We start from the raw sequence: 19,143 nt of genomic DNA on the forward strand, positions 1-19,143 counted from the left end.
TCACATTTCACCCCTCTACAATGTCTCGCTGCTCCGTGAGTATGACCTTTCTAGGACATTGGACAATCTTATACCGAGATTAGTACGGATCTACGAACACTTTGTTGAGCATCGCAAGTCCAATACCGTGGCCATGGCTACTCCAAGGTCGGGTACCTCTCTAATGCTTATCGTGAGCAAATGTTGCGCTATGGTGCTGTGAGCTGCACAGTATCTTCATCTATATCAAGACGCCGCGCTTATGATAACCATATCGGTGCAATACCCGCATCTCAGCGCAGCCATGTCAGATCCTAAGCTGGTCAAGGTCTCAACTGCGGAAACATGATGATTTGCTATCGAGAACAGCATCGAGACTCCTTTCGCATACCGATTGTACTGTAGTAGTATATCTCGATGTATCACCTGCTCTCTCCCTCACGCATATTCCGTATCGGGCACGTGTTTTCCTGAACGCAACCTGTGTTCGTCCTCCTCTGTTACGATGTATTTGAGTGCCACTGCACTACGCCTGCACAAGGTACGATGCAGCATAAACAAGGACAGTGACCTCCAGCCCCGTGGCTTCTTCGCTAGTAGCCGGACCGAGACCACACAGCCGTAACCCTGTATCTGAACCGATTCATCCAACGGCCAACTTAGGGGATGAGTGGCACGCAGCCCGTCGATGGCGCATACCGATAAGTGTCTTGTATCAGTGGATCGGTGACAGACCTGAAGATCGTGGACCCATTTTGTCCGTGCAGATGCTCCTACGGGTACGGGTCGCAGATGTACTTGTACAGTACTGCATCGGACCGTATGCTGGGGAACTCTATTTCGTCAAGGGCATAGCGGTATATATCCCGGAAGCTTACTTATGTAGGAATATGCATGCTGAATCGAGTAGTTACGTACTTCGCCCCATCACGAATCAGACACGTTAGCATCACAATACCAAGCCTTGAGTTGCGTCTGAAGGATCTAGATCAAGATGCCGTGCAAGGGTGGGCGCGCTTGGCAGACCCATCGTTAATTCTCCTAAAAAGCGATACGTTGCACAGTGAGACGTGATGTTCCTCCTCTCTAGGATAGACTGCCCCTCGTTACGGTACTTCATAATGCCACAAGTACCACACCACAATCAACGTCCAACTTGTGGCAAAGGCTTACAGGTTTGAGGAATCACGTTGAACCACTAAATGCAGAATTCTAGCCCTGCACTTCACTCTCCGTTCATTAATGACCAGTAAGGCGGTCGATAATTTGGAGCCTTTCATTCGTACTTACTGACGTGGTTGTAGTGTACCAGACATCCTCTCTAAGATCCACACTATTGCTAGGCAAACATAGGCCCGGCTCGATTCGTCTTGTATCTTTTTGCAACGCTATCTATGTGCCAGGCAAGTCTTGTCTAATTCGATCAGCCGCGTCAAGCATTGGAGCGGCAGCATGAGGCGTACAGATCAATCTCTTGGTTCATCTAGAGTCACGCTCTGCTCCAACGATCCGCTCGTAGCGCGCAATACAGAACACCTCAATCGTTCGGCGCCGTGCATCCCCGCATTGATGCCAGGATCTCTTGGGTGAGGCGAACGTGCTGTTGAAGCGTCGTCTTACGTTGCATTTTTGAAGCCGCTACATTGACCCGATCAGGGAAACAACGCGGAATGTGGTTTTTACCTTCATGCCACGTTGTTCACAAGTGGGAGCTGGTTGGCTGGCCCCAATGACTAACCGTGGCCGTCAATGACATGGATCTCACTATTGAACTACCTGCAATTCCGCTGGTTATGAAGCAGTGTTTCCTCTCATTAAATCTCGACGTTCTTGGACGAATAGACTTTCGTGCGGAGCAACTCCCGGGACTGTCTTGCTTCTCCCCTGCAAGAACCCTCGGTAGTCGTTTAACCAGCGTCCGACATGTGGACGGCTAAGCGGGCAGGAGTAGGACGTCTTACTTAGCTGAACAGACCACCTGTGCTTTACGAGTGTCCTTTGGTTAATCAAGGCACGCTAATTTTATCCAGGCAGACCATTTCTAATACAGACAAAACCACAAGATATACGGTATGGATATCGCTACCGTGCTGTGTGTACCCCAGGCAAGGAAGGAGTGCTCCGCTGCATCGGCTGAAACACCCGACAGGACTAATAGAGATCCCCCTCACGCCGCATTTTCCATGCTGACGGGTCTCTCTGTCAAGCAAATGCACGACGAACAGCACTACGTGACGACAAAAATTGTGAAGGCGCAACAGCAATCTACCTTCTTCGATCGTCCAACTCTTAAGAATCCCACGGAACAGGCCTAAGCAGCCACTAGCCGATGTGACATGGTCGACTTGACATGTACTCGTTCCTGTCTTCCAGCATGTCAACCGAGGTAAGGTCGGAAGCTTCTGAAGACACAAGCTTAAGGTAATGAGGTGTAGGTATGCAAAGCACACTTCAGAGGCACCGATACGTGAATGGCTTCTTGTACGATCGCATCTGCACCTCTTGAGGATTGCAGACTAGGTACAGTACATTAGAAGCGTGAAAGGACTGAAGACCAATTATTGCGAACCCACACAACCACGATGATCGTGCTGATCAAGCATCATAACATACCTTGATATTCGTTCTTCGTATTACAGTAGTAAAAACACAATCCCTATTCCTCATGTCCACTCCGCGCAATGTGTAGGTGAAGCGCCAGGGAATGGCTCACACATAAAACGGCGAAGAGGCACATGACTGTGTCGGACCGCGCCTATGCGGCATAGCTGGTAGTAAGGTATCCAAAAGATGAAGAACGATGTACTTATCCAATGTACATGCTGAGGTACTTTACGCTCATACGTCGATAGACCCCAGATACGTGCTCTAGCACCAATCTACGAAGACGGTTTTTCCCCACCTTGTGGTAGTAAGGTATTATACGGATATACCTCAATGCAGTTCACCGTTCGCTAAGGTACGTCAGGCATGTACCTATACCTTCCCTCTCGCCGCACCTGCCTTGGCTTCTTTCTAGCGTCTTTGCCAAAGGTTCTTCAGGCAAGTTCACCAGCCCTTCTCCTGAGAAGGTGAGGCTCCTGCACCTCTTGGTATCGTGACGCGCCTTTGAGGTAAGAACGTCATTTGGCCGAACAGGTACAGTAAGGTACCTTGGTGCATCCGTCACACAGCCCACTCCTCATTCAGTCCGTCGCTTAAATCTGCTGCCTTCTTGGATGGATAGGTACTAAAAGAATCCAGACTCGCACACACATTCATCTCATGCAACATGTTCTCCTGCGGCATAGGTGCCTGTGGCGAAGAAGGGACCGTTGAAGCCTTTCACTAGAGCTGCAGAACCTGACGGGCCGGACACAGCCTCCGTAAGCAGAGGTAGGTTGGCATAGGTCGATCTACAATCACCCGATAAGGACGCTGCCGGAAGGGCCAGATCCTAGTTCGCGCCATCATGCATCCAGATCGCTATGTCTGATTGGATAAGGTTCACTTTGCACCGTGATGGTTTTGTTCGTATAAAGGAATTGCCTGCCTCGCTTATGTCGCTGGAGATGTACTTTGTTCTGTACGCCTAACATGTCACCCCCCTGAACCCCCTATCGGCAGCGAGTCGACAGATCGAAGGCAAACCTCGACGTTAGCTAACATAGCTGAACTGCTTTGAGCTGAGCATCACGGGCTGCAGGCCGCATGCTCGGTGCGACCCCCTCGTCCCTTCTTCTTGCTGGGTTAAGACCTCCTGAGGGATGACCCGCGGCGGTATCTGTTCTGGGGTCCAGAGCTCTGCCTGCGTATGTCCAACGGTCTCAATATGAAGGAACATAGTCAATCCCATCTGATTCTAGTCTCATCCTTAACATACCTAGCAATGCTTCCCTCGGACCTAATGTAAATGCTGTTGTCGCCGGTGTTATGGTGTACTTGACCTTGCCAATGCTAGTGCTTTCGTTTTCGCGACATCTTTAGCATGATCCTTGATCATTCACAGCGTTTTCAGAAGTTGATTGAAGACTTCGATAGTCACTATGCTTCTACATATGGCTATAGAAATTCCACTTCTCCTCGGATTGATTTCAACCTTGATCTCCTGACGGTACTGATACCTTGGGTTTCCGGAGTCAGCCCGCAGACAATTAGTATTCGTCTATGTTCATTGTTACAATCATATCTCTTGTGTGCAGCCCCGCCATTGACTAGGTGAGATGTCCCACCTTGCCAGACGCTGAACTTGTATGGTGAAGATCCCCAGTATCAACGCTGACACAAGAGCAAAACTCACCATTGATGCGAAAGTTTGAGGTTTCTCCACAGAGAATACTGTAGTGGCTGAGTCGCTCGCTTTCGAAAATGCATCCATGTTCGCATATTCGCCGCGGGACTATCATCGCGAAAGTGCAATGCCCTGATCAGGCTTACCTCACTATCTCCACCAAATCTAATCCGTTTGCCCTTTTGCATTCGTGTTTGTACTGACTAAATTCACTCTACCACAAACGCAACTACTATATCATCATCTTTAGAGGAACGAATTTGCCGCAGCGGATTCCCGCGGGATCAGCAATTCAGCTCGCTGAGTCGCGCTATACCAGCTACACCCTCACGTGAACGCCGCGGAGACGTGAGATGTAAGGCGTAACTTCATTGGACTGTCACTGGCAATACCATCATATCCTGATTCAAGCGTTCCACCAGGCGCACCGCTGGGCGTTGTTCAACGGGTCTTAAAGGGTCCTGTGCGATCCCTCCGTCCATCGCTTGCAGAGAAATTCCGGAAATAACAGGACACAATGGGTGGGTAATGTTTTCTGTTTTGATTTGAGTTTCTCTGCATCATTCTAGGTTCTCGATACCATCCCTTGCATGTCAATCGAGTGTTCTTCTCCAATACCTGATCAAGCATTGTACATAAGGTTCTCTCGAGGGAGCTACCTTGTCGTATTTGGCAATTACGGATCTAGACGAGATGCATGCGCTTGCCAGATACACATACGGCACGATCTCGACCTCGATCTCAACCCATCCGTCCTCGGCTCATCCCCATCTCTCCGTCCGATACCATGCTCTTCGTCCATTTCTCCTATGGAGGTGGTGTAGCGATTCTCGACCGACAGAAAGTTTCGGCGGGTGGCTCAATCAACCTTCGCTACTCGGCGATACGCGAAACAAATAAAGGAAAAGCATCAACAACGATGCCGTGAACTTTCGTTCCTGACATCACACTATGCGCTCGTCCTTACTTCCGTCCGAGCAAGCTCCGAATTGAGAGAGAGTAGGCATTCGGAAGAGGACAGCAATATAACAGTGGAAAACAAAGTATACACAACCGATCACTATACCATGGGTCAACTGCGCAGTGAAAGACGGGTCCAGGCCCTGCCAGCCATCACCACGTGGCGTTCTGGGGTATGTTTCTAAGCCGTGTACATAGCTAAAAAATATAACAAGACTTCGGAGCCAGCTCACGGTGCTGTGAACATGCAAATAGTGAGCAATAAATCGACTGTTCAAGGCCACCATGCTTGCTGAGATGGTTGTAGTTGTTGTTGTAAATTTGAGCGTACGTCTTCGGCCTCGAGGTGTCATCACGACGGATCATACCGTGCCGTTTACTGTGAAGCGCCAGCCCGCCAGCCAGCACTCTATATTTGGAATCAACATCTCGAATGGATGGTGGGACGGGTCATCTCGGAGTATGCAGTTTCGCCCTCGGATGAGGTTTAAGTTGCGTTGCTCTTCATCTGTCAATTCTATATTTGGTTGGCACGCAGGTTCTCAAGTGGTTGGGAGTCTCATAACGACTGGAATGTTGTTTCTTGATACGTGGCTGACTAAGATTTTTCCATTGCAACAACGTCGGTGCAGGAGAGACAGACTCTAGAGGAGGGGAGGAAAATACAAGCGACAGGATCACGAGAAGTCGGAAGCAGATCGGACGAAGACGAAGCTCTCCGTTGACGAACAGAAATCACAGAATGTGGACGCGACGAAGTCTTGCGGTCAAACATGATCAGAAGGCTGAGCCGAGCTTTCTGACTGCCTGTTCACATTGTGATTTGTGTCTTGTAGAGACTAGTGCGCCGCCGCCTGAATTAGGACAGAGCTCTCGAAGTCTGGTCATCGAGAAAGACTACCTTAGTGTTTGTTATTATCGTTCGTCATGTTGGAATCGTCATCGTACAATCACGCCTTCCTTGTTTGAGCAAGTCCACAGGACCAAGAAAAGCGAGTCATCGAGGAAATCGACCCTCTTAGAAAGCCCCAGGCTTGCGCAGCTTCAGCGTGATGAGCGGATCTATGCCCGGAAGCATACTTCCTTCGGCGCCGGCGGCATGAGATGCCGACCTGATGGAAGGCACAGTACTGTTGGCCCAGTCGACGATGCTTCTATCAAGTACTATAGGCCCATCTGCATCATCGTCATCGTCGTGGAAGCCAAAGCCAGGGAAGAAGTCATCTGCAATGCGCGGCAACGGTAGAGCGTGGTGCTGGTGGCCCATCTTGGGCGCGGCAGCACCGGCATCGAAGTGAGTCGGAGCGGTAGGTGATATCTTGGTTGATTCCTGGGATGCTGTGGCTGTGGGTTGATTCGGCAAGTTGTTGTTGTTGGTCTCGGATGTTGGTGGTTCGCTAGATACACCGCTCCTGACGAGAGGTTTGGGGAAGTCTGTCGGTCGCGGCACGAGTCCGGTTCGGGCGTACTGATCTGGGAACCTCGTTCGAAGGCGGTCACGTAGATCCGTAGGCGTACGCCCCGTGGACTGGAAGATTTGATCTTTCTGTATCACTTGCCACGTCGGACCGTGTTCGTCATACCCGCGAAGCAAAGCCTCGTCTTCCTCGGTCGTGAATTTCCGTCGTTTGCGCCGCTTCACTTTCCACAATGTGGCCGCGCTCTCCTTGCCCGTGTCATTGCTGACGTCGATGTCCTGCAAAACGGCGGTTTCGACCGGCGTGCGAGACGAGCTGTCTTCGTCGGCTCGGGGCGTCGACGGGCCCGCAGAAGTGCTCTCGGCGGTCACGGCACCACCAGCGTTGTTCTGCTGCTCGCGAGCCTGCTTCGCTTTCTTGGTCCTGGGATTCCCGTACGCGTTAGGTTTACACACGCGGAATCTATGACTGTTAGCCCAGAATTGCCCTCGCTTTTCGCCGGGGGCTTGCCCCTTCTTTCACTGAATTATTACCTATCCTTGAGGTCAACAGCCGTGCGCTTGTTGAAGCAATACTCGGGACACATCAAGATCTTCTTCCAGCTGCCTATGCCGAATTTCGCGACGCCGCGAAGGAGATCATCGGTTTCCTGGTCAGTCCATTTGTTACGTTGCGATGCTCGCTTGTCTGAAGGCCTCTCGTCTGTCGACCTTGTTTCGTTTCTACCTGGCACAGCAGCTGCTGCAGCAGCAGCAGCAGCAGTAGTAGTAGTAGTAGTAGTAGTAGTAGTAGTAGTAGTAGAAGTAGCAGTCGCAGCAGGTATTTGGGAGACTTGATCCGCAGAAGCTACACTATGGGCAATCGAGCAAGCATTCCTCGTAGAAGGCAAAAGCACCTGCGTCTCCTCTGCACTGATAGAAGGCAAGATGCGCGACGTCCGCGGCGGCTCATGAAGACCTTGCAGAACAGGCGGAACACGGTGCCGTTTCGTCCCTCGCTTGACAGGCAGCTTGGGCAATGTGAAAAGCGTCTGATCGAGCCGCGGCGGCGAGATCTGACTATGGATCTCATCGTCCTTGTTGAGCACATTTGCAATCGGCAGACCAGAGGTCGCCGCCGTACTCGTCGTTTGATCGTTATTGCCGGACTGTCTGAGAGCCTGCTTCGAAACCTCATATTGCACCACGTCTCGCCGCGTCTGCCCCGGTCTACTGTTCAGCAGGAACGGCATCAACTGCTCGTTCGTCGTCCTGTCCAGGTGGTGCGCGGAGAGATTGCCATTGCTTAGTGCGCTGGGCTCGACCGGATTCGGCCGACTGATGAAGTCGAGGTCGGATGGCATTTGGTCTCATAGCATCACGGGATTCTTTCACTTTTCGCATTCCTGAGTGGTCTATGATGGGCCCTTTGCCGCATATCACTTTTTGGCGATGCAGGCACGGGAGTGTGCTGATGGTGGGGAAGGAGTGTGTGGCGCCGGAAACTTCACGCACTCCGGTCTTGGCGCCAATCATAAGATCAGGAGCTATATTGACACAGCTCGACAGTATACAGCATGGTGCATTACAATTGATTGGAAGTACAATGTTCTATTCATCATGTAAAAGCATCGAAGTATCATGGGCACACTGGACTTGATCAATCATACGAAAGGTAGTAACCATACTTGATACGCCGACCCGCCGCGACGAGTGGTGGCAGATGAAAAGCGCGATACTCGCAGATCAATTGCTAGTAAAAGCACTTTATCATTTCTCTAAACATTCTTCGTGGAATCATACCACAATCTCTGTCTAGCGGAATCTCCCGACTACGAGAATGTGCCATTGAAAAACACTCCGCTGGCCGGCATATCGAGATATGGCACACCATCACCGTCCGCCGTGTTGACATACACCGTGTTGCCCCACCTACAGTACATTAGCAAGCAGAATCAAAGACACACGGGGGCAACTATTGCTTACCAGTCTGGAAACGAATATCCAGGATAGCTGACCGCAAAAAAGATGATGATGCCCGAAAGCGCGGTGCCAGTGTCGATAGCGGCGGCCAGGACGTAGTTGTACTTTGTCCACCATGCGAAGAACCTCTTCTTCAGCCAGCCGTTGAAGATCCAATTGACCAGTGCCCAACTGGAGTAGTTGATACCGGTCGCAGGAGGCACGTCTAGAATATTTGTCAACGCTACGGTAATTCGATGTCAAAAGTCTATGCTTGACTTACTATAAGTGCCGACGAAAATCAGCGGCCAATTGACCTTTCTCCAGAACTCCTTGCCTGTCTTTTTCCATAACGTCCAGGTGATAATGGGTGCGATTGCGCCGATCCAGAAGAAGTGCAGGAGGTTGGAGTAAATCTTGCCAACAGAGTACAGACGAGCTGGGCCAATGAGACCCCAAATGACTGACGACGAAAAGACGGTTCGACCGTTCGGACAGGTGAACGAGTCGGCTTGGTCTGCCGAGCAAATGTTGTCGATATTGCCGAGCATCCATAGAGTGACTCCGACCTGGGTCAATGCACCAAGAATCGCAGCGAACCCCTGAGCGAAGAATACTGTGCGAGGAGCGATCTTGAGGTAATGGCCCAACTTTGCACACGGTCAGCATGCGCATTCCTCCCGAGGGTCGTGAGTATACGTACCTTCATATCCTGGGAGAAGAACACTCCCTGGCTCACGACATCGGTACTAAGAATCTTGAAGATCATGTTCGCCAGAGGCTTGCCAGAAAACATATATCCTCCAATGAACTCGCTAAGCACATTAAGCTGATTCGCGTCGACGTTGGTAATTCCTGGGGAAAGTCAATTCCCTGAAGTGTTGGCGTTTCCTTACACAATAATCTCTCTCATACCTTGAACGATTCCACATGGGATCATGTAGATGGCCGGAATCACAAGAGCCAGGAAAACACCATAAACCGGGAGTTTGGTATCAAATACCTCCACCATCACAATTGACAATGCGGTGAATATGACGATCAGACTCGCATACCACCACCAGGGAGTCTTCTTGTACGCCAACATCAAACGGCCGTGTATATCCAGATTGCGACGTCCGCGAAGCGCAGCGAGGATGTCTGAACCATGCCATAGATAGACGTGAACAATGACTGCGGTGATTGATGCAAAAGACAACCCGTACACGAAGGCATAGGTCGCACTCAAGAATGGCGGCGAGTATTGGGCGTATGCTACGGGGTCTAATGAGCCGGCGGCATTGACGACTTTAGTGACGTTGTAGTCTCCTCCAGTATTGTCGTACACATCAGCAGTCTGGAATTTCATGTTAGCTAGAGAATATCTAATATGTGGTTATCATGACCCTTACCATCAGAGGAAGGTACGCAGTATACCACGTGTTAGTGTAATAAATTCCAGGACAGACAATCCAGAAAAAGAACGCGAATCCAGCAAAGACATTGAGTGCTGCCCAAGAAGGTGACAACAGAGGATTAGTATTATACGCAATCTGTGACCAATCGAATGTAATCGGACTCAACCCCAATCCAGTCTGGAAGCCAAAGAGCTGGTTGACGACTTTGTTCTTCGGCACAATCCAGCAGATCCAAGTAAAGTAACTGAGCCCGACAAAGATAAGACCTGGGAACCAATACCTGCACAACCCATTCAATTACTCAAATTCTCAGGTGTAGATGGATCGATACGTACCACACGAATGCGCCTAGCATGACAAACAAGAAGAAGCGAAGACGGGATATCCGCCAGCCGTTTGCGACCGCATTTGCCCGACTATGCAACGTGGAAAGCAAAGCGCAGTTGCCCAGCACTCCAGGCCAGATGATTGTCGCAGGCTCCACAAGCCACGGAGCACAGAGACCAGCGACGCCAAAGCCCAAGAGTTGGCAGCACAGGAACATGAGCACCGCAAGACCGGGAGCGATATCAAAGCCATAGAACGCCTTTGCAGCCTGCACGATGTTGCTCGCGTCGGCGCCGCCCGCGAATCCAATCGACACGTTGCTCATGATGGTGATGAGCGCGTGCTCCTTGATATTGAAGTGTCGGTCCGGGTTGATATTCCACTGGCCCAGACGGCCGAGATTCAGCGTATACACAGGTAGGATGTGAGCAATGGCTACACCCATTGGGAACGACAGCAACTCGGCGACGAGCGACACGATGTGCACGGCCGGATAGCGTAGGGAGAAGAATTGGTTCACACCACTTCCAATCATCGTCCAGATGATACCTAACAGCCACATGCGGAGAGTGTTTACAGGAATGGCCGGGTCATCTGTTTCTGGGACCACGGCTCGCACTGAAGTCATGGTACGTTCGTTAGCCCATTGGAAGTCCTCGTCATATACAGTATGCTTGGGACTCGCCTTCTGGGTAGGGAGATGTATCAGCCTCGATATCCTCCACGCTCTCGTCACCAAGCGCTTTGTCCAGATCGACCTCAATCTCTTGCATGTGGCCATGCTCGATGTCCTGGGACGCGGGCTCGACATTGACATCCACGGTAGCACCATTCTTTGATGCGCCATGCTTGCCGTTGTCGCCGAGAGTCTTCTCCGGAATTTTACTCAAGGTGTTCAGCTGCACGTCATCTGTATCGCGCCGCGTCACAGGGAAAGGCCTGCGAAAGCGATGCATGGTTTCTCGCGCGTGTCCACAGCATCCGCCTCCTTTTTTTTCCTGGTTACCACTGGCGACTTGTGTGCGAGCGAGTTGATCACAGAGAAGACGAGAAGACGAGAAGACGGAAAAGCAATCAACGATCTACCTTTGTTCCTACAGTACTTGCCCTCTGCATATATTCTAGTCGTTGTATCTCGGCGTGATCTACATGAATGGGCCTATCTATGCAGTAGTAGTAGCTAAAAGCAATAGCACCAGTAGGGCAATAATTCCACCCTACCTCCTCAAGTAGCATGCATACATATGCGCATGGTCACGACTTTCTTGCTTATCGTGCGGCCGCGGGCTGGTGGGGAGGGGAGGTGTGCCCGCGGCGGACGCACAGAGTTGGTGTCGAGTGGAGAGAGTGGTGGGGATACGATAACAACCCTGACCAACACACTGGCCCAGGAAGGTGGTTAGAGAAGTAAGGCAAGATAGGTACTGTACGCAGGTACTGATAAGAAAGCCAACCCTGCGCGCCGGCTAGCGACGGGGCTGGGTTGAGATGGTAAGGCTTGACGTCCCAATTGAATGTCGTCCATTAGTTATCTTACGAACCCGACTGCCTGCATGTACGCACGTATGCATGCTGCACCCATAGTCGTCATCGTATGAAAATCGCAACATATAAATGCAGTAGAAGCAAGCAAGATACAGACCATACCTGACGCCGTATTAGAACTTCGCTTAACGGGAGTCCGGCGCCGTCACTCCACATATCAAGTGTTTCCGTATCTCGAGCTTAATTGTGCTATATGCCTTACGAGAACAGTGCAAGCAAGGCACTATGTTCAGAACTGTCCTGCCTCGCAGTAGGACTGTACTGTACGTTCAATGGAACTAAAAGATGCTTTGGTGCTTTCAAGAGCGCCCGGTCTCTCGCATATCCGGGTCCCAAGTACCAAGGTAGGCAGCGCGCTGTATAGCGCTGGACTCGACTGGATCACACCGCACCGTACTGCAGGTACGATATGTTGATCAATCTCCGTTTCGTGTACGTGCAACAAAAGGAAGACGGTGGGCTGGTGTGTGGGTGGGATGCTACCTACCATAATTATACAACATCCAAAAGCGGCGGAAAGAACCGAAAAAGGCACTTGATTGCGGTAGTCAGTAGTTGAATGCGTTGCGCTTGAATCTCGTGTCACACGTTGAAATTCTGCACTCATATTCAATGGACATGGAGAGTCAAAGTAGATATACACATGAACCAGAGGCCCCAAAAGACGAACAGAACCCCAATTAAACTCCATGAAGCATAATTTATTGTATACGGTATACCCCTCGAGAGAGGAGCGGCCGACTCGGACAGGGTCGCCCTACGTTTACCCCCTCCTGTGTTTTCATATCTACCTTGAAGGTCCACTTGAGCAGATCAAAAACGAGGCAAACAAGCATGTCAGTAATTCATGCAATCGCACCGTGTATACATGTCTAGTTCCCTTTTCACTCCTTCGAAGCGTCTCGATGGTTGCGGTTTTGATTATCACGAACACATGAGGGTAGTTTAGCAGGCAATACGTTTGATCCTTTAGACAGTTTAAGGTGTACAAGAGCACGTAGATAATACAGCATGCATTTCCCTTTCACAGTCTAGTCTTATGCCGAAACCGACATTCGAGCTATGGCGAAGTCGAAGCCAGAGTCTGAGAGAAGCAGAAGGGCTTGATGACATGCAAGAGAAGAAGCAAAGTCTAACGACGTTGAGGTAGAAGTTTTCTTTCGATCTTGGTATCTAATGATGACAAAAAGGAGAAGTGTCCTGACAGAATTTTGATAAATGAGACAGCGGCTGCTAGAGACTAAAACAATTAATAAAAGCGAAGGGACATGTGGGATACATGCGGTGGAGATACGTTGGGTAAGAGGGAGATAAGACTATACAAATCCCTCGAAAAGTCTGGTGAGAGGAGCAAGAAAACCATCGCCTTTGGTATCATAGCAGACAAGACAAAAAAGAAGACTTAATCTTCTTCCTGGTATGCAAGCTTGCGCATCTCCCCCAACCTGTGACGGGCAGAGGAGAGAGCGTTCTCCAATTGCAGGATCTCGACTTGTTGTTCCATGTCTGTAAGTTTTATACGTTAGCATATTATCATTTCTAGATAGACATAACTGAACCAAAGAAGTATATAGAAAGGAGATGCTGGCAGACAAGGGAAAGCAAGACGTACGCGTCCTGTTGAACTCGTGTTTCGACAGCTTCGAATAATCAACATCGTCGTCCCCGTTGTTCTTGCTATCAATGATAGCCTGGACCTGCTTGACAAGACTCCTGCAAGCGAATGTGACAGCCTTGCTGGCCTCCTCCAGGCGTTCCTGTGTCTTGGACATGAAGCTGGCCTTGACTCTCGACGCGGCGACCAACTGAGCAGTCGAAGCAGCAACATCGTTGGAAGCAACAATGAGCTGCTCAGGAGAGTTACGGCCCGAGATGACACCGTCTGCGGTCTCGATGAGGACGTTGGTGCTGTTGGCCACTGCCTTGGCGGCCGAAATGAGACCTTCTGTCCAGCGGTTGTTCTTCTTGTAGAAAGCAGCCTTGGACATGGAGCTTCCTCTTCCTTCCTTGACAATCTCTTGCTGAGACACGGTAGCTGCCTTGATGAGTCGAGCGATGGCGCTGGTGACGGCGATGGCAGCTTGCAGGATACTGTCGTGGATCTTGAGTTCGTACGTAGAGTATGCATCTCTGGGCTTGTTGGCAAGCTTGTTGAGACGCTCTGCGGCGTCTTCGATGGCCTTCGCGGCATTCGTCATTTCGCGGTCGACCAGCTCGCCGAGATCGCCCGAGGCGCTTGTGATCTTGCTCTTGGGTGCAAAGGCATCTGCAATCTTGGAGAGGTGGTTCAGGTTGACCTGGACATCGTTGTTCTTGTTGATGACAACATCGGTCTTTTGTAGATCATCTAGGCCATCGAGGCGGAAAGACTGGATGCCGCGGAAGAAAGCCACGGTGCTCTCAGCGCTGCGGCGTGCAGCATTGATGAGCTGATCGGACTTCTTGTCGTCGGAAGCGAAGCGGGTCAGACCCTTGGTGTTCGAGAGGACGTCGGCGATGGCACCAGAAAACGTGTTGACTGTGCGAATGACCTCGGAGTGTGTCGCATTGGGACCATCCGCGATGAAGTTGTTGAAGGCAGTGGAGAACTCCATTGCTGACGAAGCGCCCTTCTCGATGGTGGAAAGAACGTAAGCACCGGACGCGTTCTGGTTACCTGCTTGCATGGTAGAATCAAGCTCGTAGAGAGCGTCGTCGACACGCTGAACACCAGACTGCAGCACAGAGTCGATGATGTCGTTGATCTTCTTGAGATTGTCGAGCAAAACGACATCGATCTGCTCATCGAGAGCTTTGTCCGTGTCACCGGCGCCGTTGCGAAGATCGTTGAGCTCCATCAGAGTCTGATCGAGACCGGCTTGCATGATCTGGAGGTCTTCCTCCTTCTCACGCAACAGGCGCTCAAGGTCCGAGTTGCCCTCGCCGAACTTGGACTGCGAATCCTCCAAAGCCCTGCTCTTGTGGCGTAGCGCTTCCTCGAGGTCGGAGATCTCTCTGTTGTACCTCGAGAGCATGGCAGACAGCTCGGATCCCTTTGCCTTTTCTGCATTCTCAGCCTTTTCGAGGGCGAAGCGCAGCTCGCGCTTGAGTTTCTCCACCTCGTCCTTGTGACCACCGGAAGTACGGTCCTTGTCATGCAGAGCGCGGTCTCTTTCTCTGATCATGTCGGCCAGCTCGAGGTTCTTGGTCTTGAGTTCTCTCTCCAGCTTGTCTCTCCTGTCAATGGCCTCTTGCGCAGAAGCGGCCTTGAGCTGGACACCCTTGAATTTCTGAAGCAGCTCGAGATGCTCGTGTCGCAATTGAGAGTAGAGCTTGGCGAGAGCCTCGTACTTTGATCTCCAGGTGTTGATCTGCTCCTGCAGAGCACGGATCTGCTCGTCCTTGGACGTGTTCTGCTGGGTGAAGTTGTGCGTCATCTGCTGCAGCTCATTCTCGAGAGCCTTCATTCTGGTGTCGTATTGTTGAAGCATAAGCTGGTCCTGCTCGTACTGTGCTCGTGCATTCAAGTTCTCGCGCTCCAACTCGGCCATCCTGCCTTGAGTCTGTTGCTGGTACTGGTCACGCATGAGTTGTTCCTGCGCCAACCTCGCTTGCTCAGCCTGTAGACGCTGCTGCTCCTCGAAGTCTCTCTGCGCCTGCATGGACTGCTGCTGCTGTAGTCTTTGCGCCTCCTCCCATTGCTGAGCCAGTCTCCTCTGTTCCGCCTCGTATTCCTCTTGCTGGCGTGCCTGCTCGTTCTTCCAGAACTCGTTGATTGGCTCCGGATCGGCGGATTCCCTTGGTGGCGGAGAGACGGGCTTGGTGACCTCACCCTTCGGCCGCGCAGGCAATGCTGGTCGGTCGTCGTCGGAGGCGAGAAGGTTTGGAGGATCCTGCGGTAGTTTGGGAACAGTGATGAGACTAGTGAGGTAGCGAAGGTTAGAGCACTCGTAGTAGAACTTGACCAGCCTGTAGTGTTGCGCATCGTATCTTCCACGTAGCGGCGCGAGGACCTCGTCGTCTCCGAGAGCCTGGTGCATGGCGCGCAACATGCTCGTGATGAACTTGTAGATTCCGTAGCTCTCCTGCACCAGCGGCATCAATGCAGAGATTCTGCACTCGTTGTTCTGTCCGCTCTTGAAGTTGGCAAAGATCATCTTCTGGAAAGTCTCGATCTGATCCTGGAGGTTCATCAGATCCGAGATGGTCTCGTAACCCTCGTTCGGGTCATTGATCGACTTCAGACTGATGTATTCTTCATACTCGAAAGTTCCGTTGAACTCGGGGTGGTTACGGTGGAAGTTGAGCTTGGCGACGAGGTAGTAGACGTAGTCGGAGATCAGCGGACCATAACCTCGCATGCCATCTCCACCCATGGACCCGCGCGACAGCGACTCCAGCCATCCGACATTGGCCTGCGCCTCCTTGAGCACAATGGGGTGGCCTTCTTGCAGGACCTTGTGCGTGGTGATGAGAGCCTTGAACGTTTGGACCTCGTCAGCCAGAATGGGTTGCCTGGGTTATCATTGATTCTCAGCCTGGACTTTCTTCCGTGTACAAACAGAGTGGCCTACACTTTCATGCCCGACCAGAAGGATTGTGACGACTTGTGGTCCCACGTGTAGACGATACACGCGCGGACATGCTTTCCTGTGCCGATTGTTCAGTCATGCTGTGATATCCCTGTGCATCGCATTGATTATGTTGAAGTGCATACGCTTGGGAGCTGTCTCGTCTGTTGCCTAGTGTCAGCATTCGCTACCGACTCAGCAAAACATGTCGATGCATCCTACCGATGCTCGTGGCCTTTCGGATATTTATCGTGAGCTCTGCCTCTTGCCTGGCATGTTTCGTTAATCACTGATCACCAAGTCCCGCATCAGAGCTGTACCCACTTGCTCATGTCCACATTGCGCGTCGAGTGAAGCGCCATCTTGCCGGCCTATTCGGGGGGAGGATGTCTACGGTGAAAAGAAACGATTATGTCGACTTGCAACCCGATCCAGTTACACAAGATGGGAGAGTCCAGGCAGGAGCGAGCGTTGCCAGTGACAAAAGGAAACTCAGAGATTATCTGCGAGGGGAAAAAAGAGAGTAAAAGATTATCACTACTGCGTACAAAGGTACAGGTACTGTACGATACAGAGTGTAGAACAATGTAGGGTAAGATGGTAGAATAGGGTACAGTAAGGGCAAGGGTAGCGTAATCTGGAGATGTCGTCGCTTTGGCAGCAGCAGCGCAGCTTCCACGTCGGCTCCTGCGGCTCAACGTCACTTCCGCCCTGGCCACGAGCCCGAAGGGCCCCCCTCCCTCCCTCTGGAGCCCAAAGTGCTATACATTGCACACACACACAGGCACATTTTGGACCCTTGCCTTTCGCGTCAAGACGCGCAAACATGGGGCTTAGTGTCCTGTGGTGATGATATACATGTGCTAGGCCAAGAAATCAGGCTCCTATTTAATCACGTCCAAGAGGCCCAAGTCTGGATGAACCTGATCAAGACAATGGATTCACGACCAGCTGAACAGTAGTCACATAGCACAGTTCATACACGACACCGACAGACAGTCATGAGCAGTAAATGAATGAGGAAGAGAGGCAGGCTAAGTTGGTATCTTGTTTTCTTTCATAGAGCTACCGTAGTGCTCTTCTGGAGGCACTTTTTCGACTACAATTCGACCATATAATGACATGGCCCATGACCACATGAAGAATCCCGCTCCCTCCTTGACGCCTTTTTTGAAGCCTCATCATGCACGGAAAACTTAATTTCGGCACTTTTGACACTTTTTCTCAACACTACCATGCAAGACGACTTACCCTAAGTCTGGGCGAAAACGCTTACTGGCCAGCAAGGGCGTAAGCTCTGCGGCGGTCACGCTCCTCGGCAATGGAGAGCTATTGAACATGTTAGTCGTGTCCTGGTTCATGTCTCACTACCACAAAAGACGTACCTTGACACCCTTGCCCTTGGGGAGGGAGATCCAAGGCTTCTCACGGCCGATGACGAAAACGTTGCTCTCACGGGTGGCGAACTCGTTGTCTATGGCGTCCTTGATGTGAACAATGTTGAAGCCTCCATCGTGACGCTCACGGTGGGTGATGACACCAACACGTCCCATGTTACGACCACCAGTGGCCATGGCGATGACACCGGTGTCGAAGCGGATGAAGTCGGAGATCTTGCCGGTGGAAAGGTCGATCTTGACGGTATCGTTGACCTTGATGGCAGGGTCGGGGTAACGGATGCTAGAAGACAAAAACTCTCAGCACTTGTGCTCTCTCTTTGTGTGTATATCTTCAAAAACCATCTTTTTCCCCAAAACTTGATCCAACGGCTGATAGATGCAAAGTGTGGTACTCACGTGCGAGCATCATGCGTAACCAAGTATGGGATTCCGCCCTTGCCGAGCTGAACGCGCTTGACCTTTCCGAGCTTGTACTCGGCCTCCTCGCCAGTGATGCGGTGGACGGTGAAGCGGCCCTTGGTGTCGTAGACGAGACGGAAGTTCTCGCCGGTCTTCTCGATGCCGATGACGTCCATGAAGCCAGCAGGGTAGGTGGCGTCGGTGCGGACCTTGCCGTCGACCTTGATCAGGCGCTGCATGACAATGGCCTTGGTCTCGCGTCCGTTGAGCGCATACTTGAGGCGGTTGCGGATGAAGACGATGAGGGGCATGCAGTCGCGGAGCTTGTGGGGACCGGGAGATGCCCTGGGGACTCGTGTTAGTGTCTTGTTTCATTCCTTCTCTCTCCCCATCGTTCTATACCGCAAAAAATAGGGAGCAGAAAATGGTGTGTATTTACTTGGGGGCGTAAGCTCCGGAGAGTTTGTCCAGGAGCCAGTGAGAAGGCGCCGAAAGACGGGCTTGGTGCTTCTTAGGTCCTCTTCCCATGATTGCGACTTTGTTTTAGGGCGACTCGGATGGGGGATGGGTTGTCGAGAATGGTCGTCGTGCGTCGTCGAGAGAAGGAGAAGAGACTCTTCTGAGGATTGGGCAAGGGAAGCAAATTCGCATTCTCCAGTGCGCGCGGCTGCTCCCGTCGAATTTTGTCTTGGCTACTGGCTGCGGTATCTCGTTCTGATCCACAATAATCCCATCGGCCAGAATGGCCTTGGCGTGTCTGTGAGCCGAGACGCCAAGATTTTGCTCTTCGCTTACACTGTCATGGTAAAGGATACCTTAAGCCTACTTAAGGAGCTAAGGTAGGTAGGCAATCACATTACTCAATCGCAACAGGCTGATAGTAAGGTAGTACTCCACTGCCGCTATGGGCTACTACCATGATGCCTTGGAACAGTCGTCGTCCATTGTATGCCAAGGT

At 51.4% G+C, this 19,143-nt stretch overlaps 4 protein-coding genes across 4 annotated transcripts; all 4 read right to left on the reverse strand.

Annotated features, from left to right (window-relative positions):
- Window positions 1-6,227: 6,227 nt before the first annotated feature.
- AAFC00_005746 (uncharacterized protein) lies at window positions 6,228-7,969 on the reverse strand (the record flags this gene model as incomplete). The annotated part of the gene is made up of 2 exons (XM_069345578.1): window positions 6,228-7,089; window positions 7,161-7,969. The coding sequence occupies 2 exons, from the start codon at window positions 7,967-7,969 to the stop codon at window positions 6,228-6,230; spliced, it is 1,671 nt and encodes a 556-aa protein (XP_069197779.1).
- Window positions 7,970-8,437: 468 nt separating this feature from the next.
- AAFC00_005747 (uncharacterized protein) lies at window positions 8,438-11,247 on the reverse strand (the record flags this gene model as incomplete). Its single annotated transcript, XM_069345579.1, has 8 exons — window positions 8,438-8,537; window positions 8,592-8,793; window positions 8,851-9,217; window positions 9,271-9,422; window positions 9,483-9,903; window positions 9,959-10,244; window positions 10,300-10,909; window positions 10,977-11,247. The coding sequence occupies 8 exons, from the start codon at window positions 11,245-11,247 to the stop codon at window positions 8,438-8,440; spliced, it is 2,409 nt and encodes an 802-aa protein (XP_069197780.1).
- A 1,991-nt stretch (window positions 11,248-13,238) lies between these two features.
- On the reverse strand, window positions 13,239-16,748 carry AAFC00_005748 (uncharacterized protein; the record flags this gene model as incomplete). The annotated part of the gene is made up of 6 exons (XM_069345580.1): window positions 13,239-13,342; window positions 13,449-16,330; window positions 16,390-16,465; window positions 16,533-16,550; window positions 16,609-16,655; window positions 16,711-16,748. The coding sequence occupies 6 exons, from the start codon at window positions 16,746-16,748 to the stop codon at window positions 13,239-13,241; spliced, it is 3,165 nt and encodes a 1,054-aa protein (XP_069197781.1).
- Window positions 16,749-17,658: 910 nt separating this feature from the next.
- On the reverse strand, window positions 17,659-18,713 carry AAFC00_005749 (40S ribosomal protein eS4; the record flags this gene model as incomplete). Its single annotated transcript, XM_069345581.1, has 4 exons — window positions 17,659-17,715; window positions 17,772-18,066; window positions 18,183-18,530; window positions 18,625-18,713. The coding sequence occupies 4 exons, from the start codon at window positions 18,711-18,713 to the stop codon at window positions 17,659-17,661; spliced, it is 789 nt and encodes a 262-aa protein (XP_069197782.1).
- Window positions 18,714-19,143: the final 430 nt, after the last annotated feature.

This window comes from Neodothiora populina, assembly GCF_041146345.1.
Source record: "Neodothiora populina strain CPC 39397 chromosome Unknown canker_contig_6, whole genome shotgun sequence".
Lineage (NCBI taxonomy): Eukaryota > Fungi > Ascomycota > Dothideomycetes > Dothideales > Dothioraceae > Neodothiora > Neodothiora populina.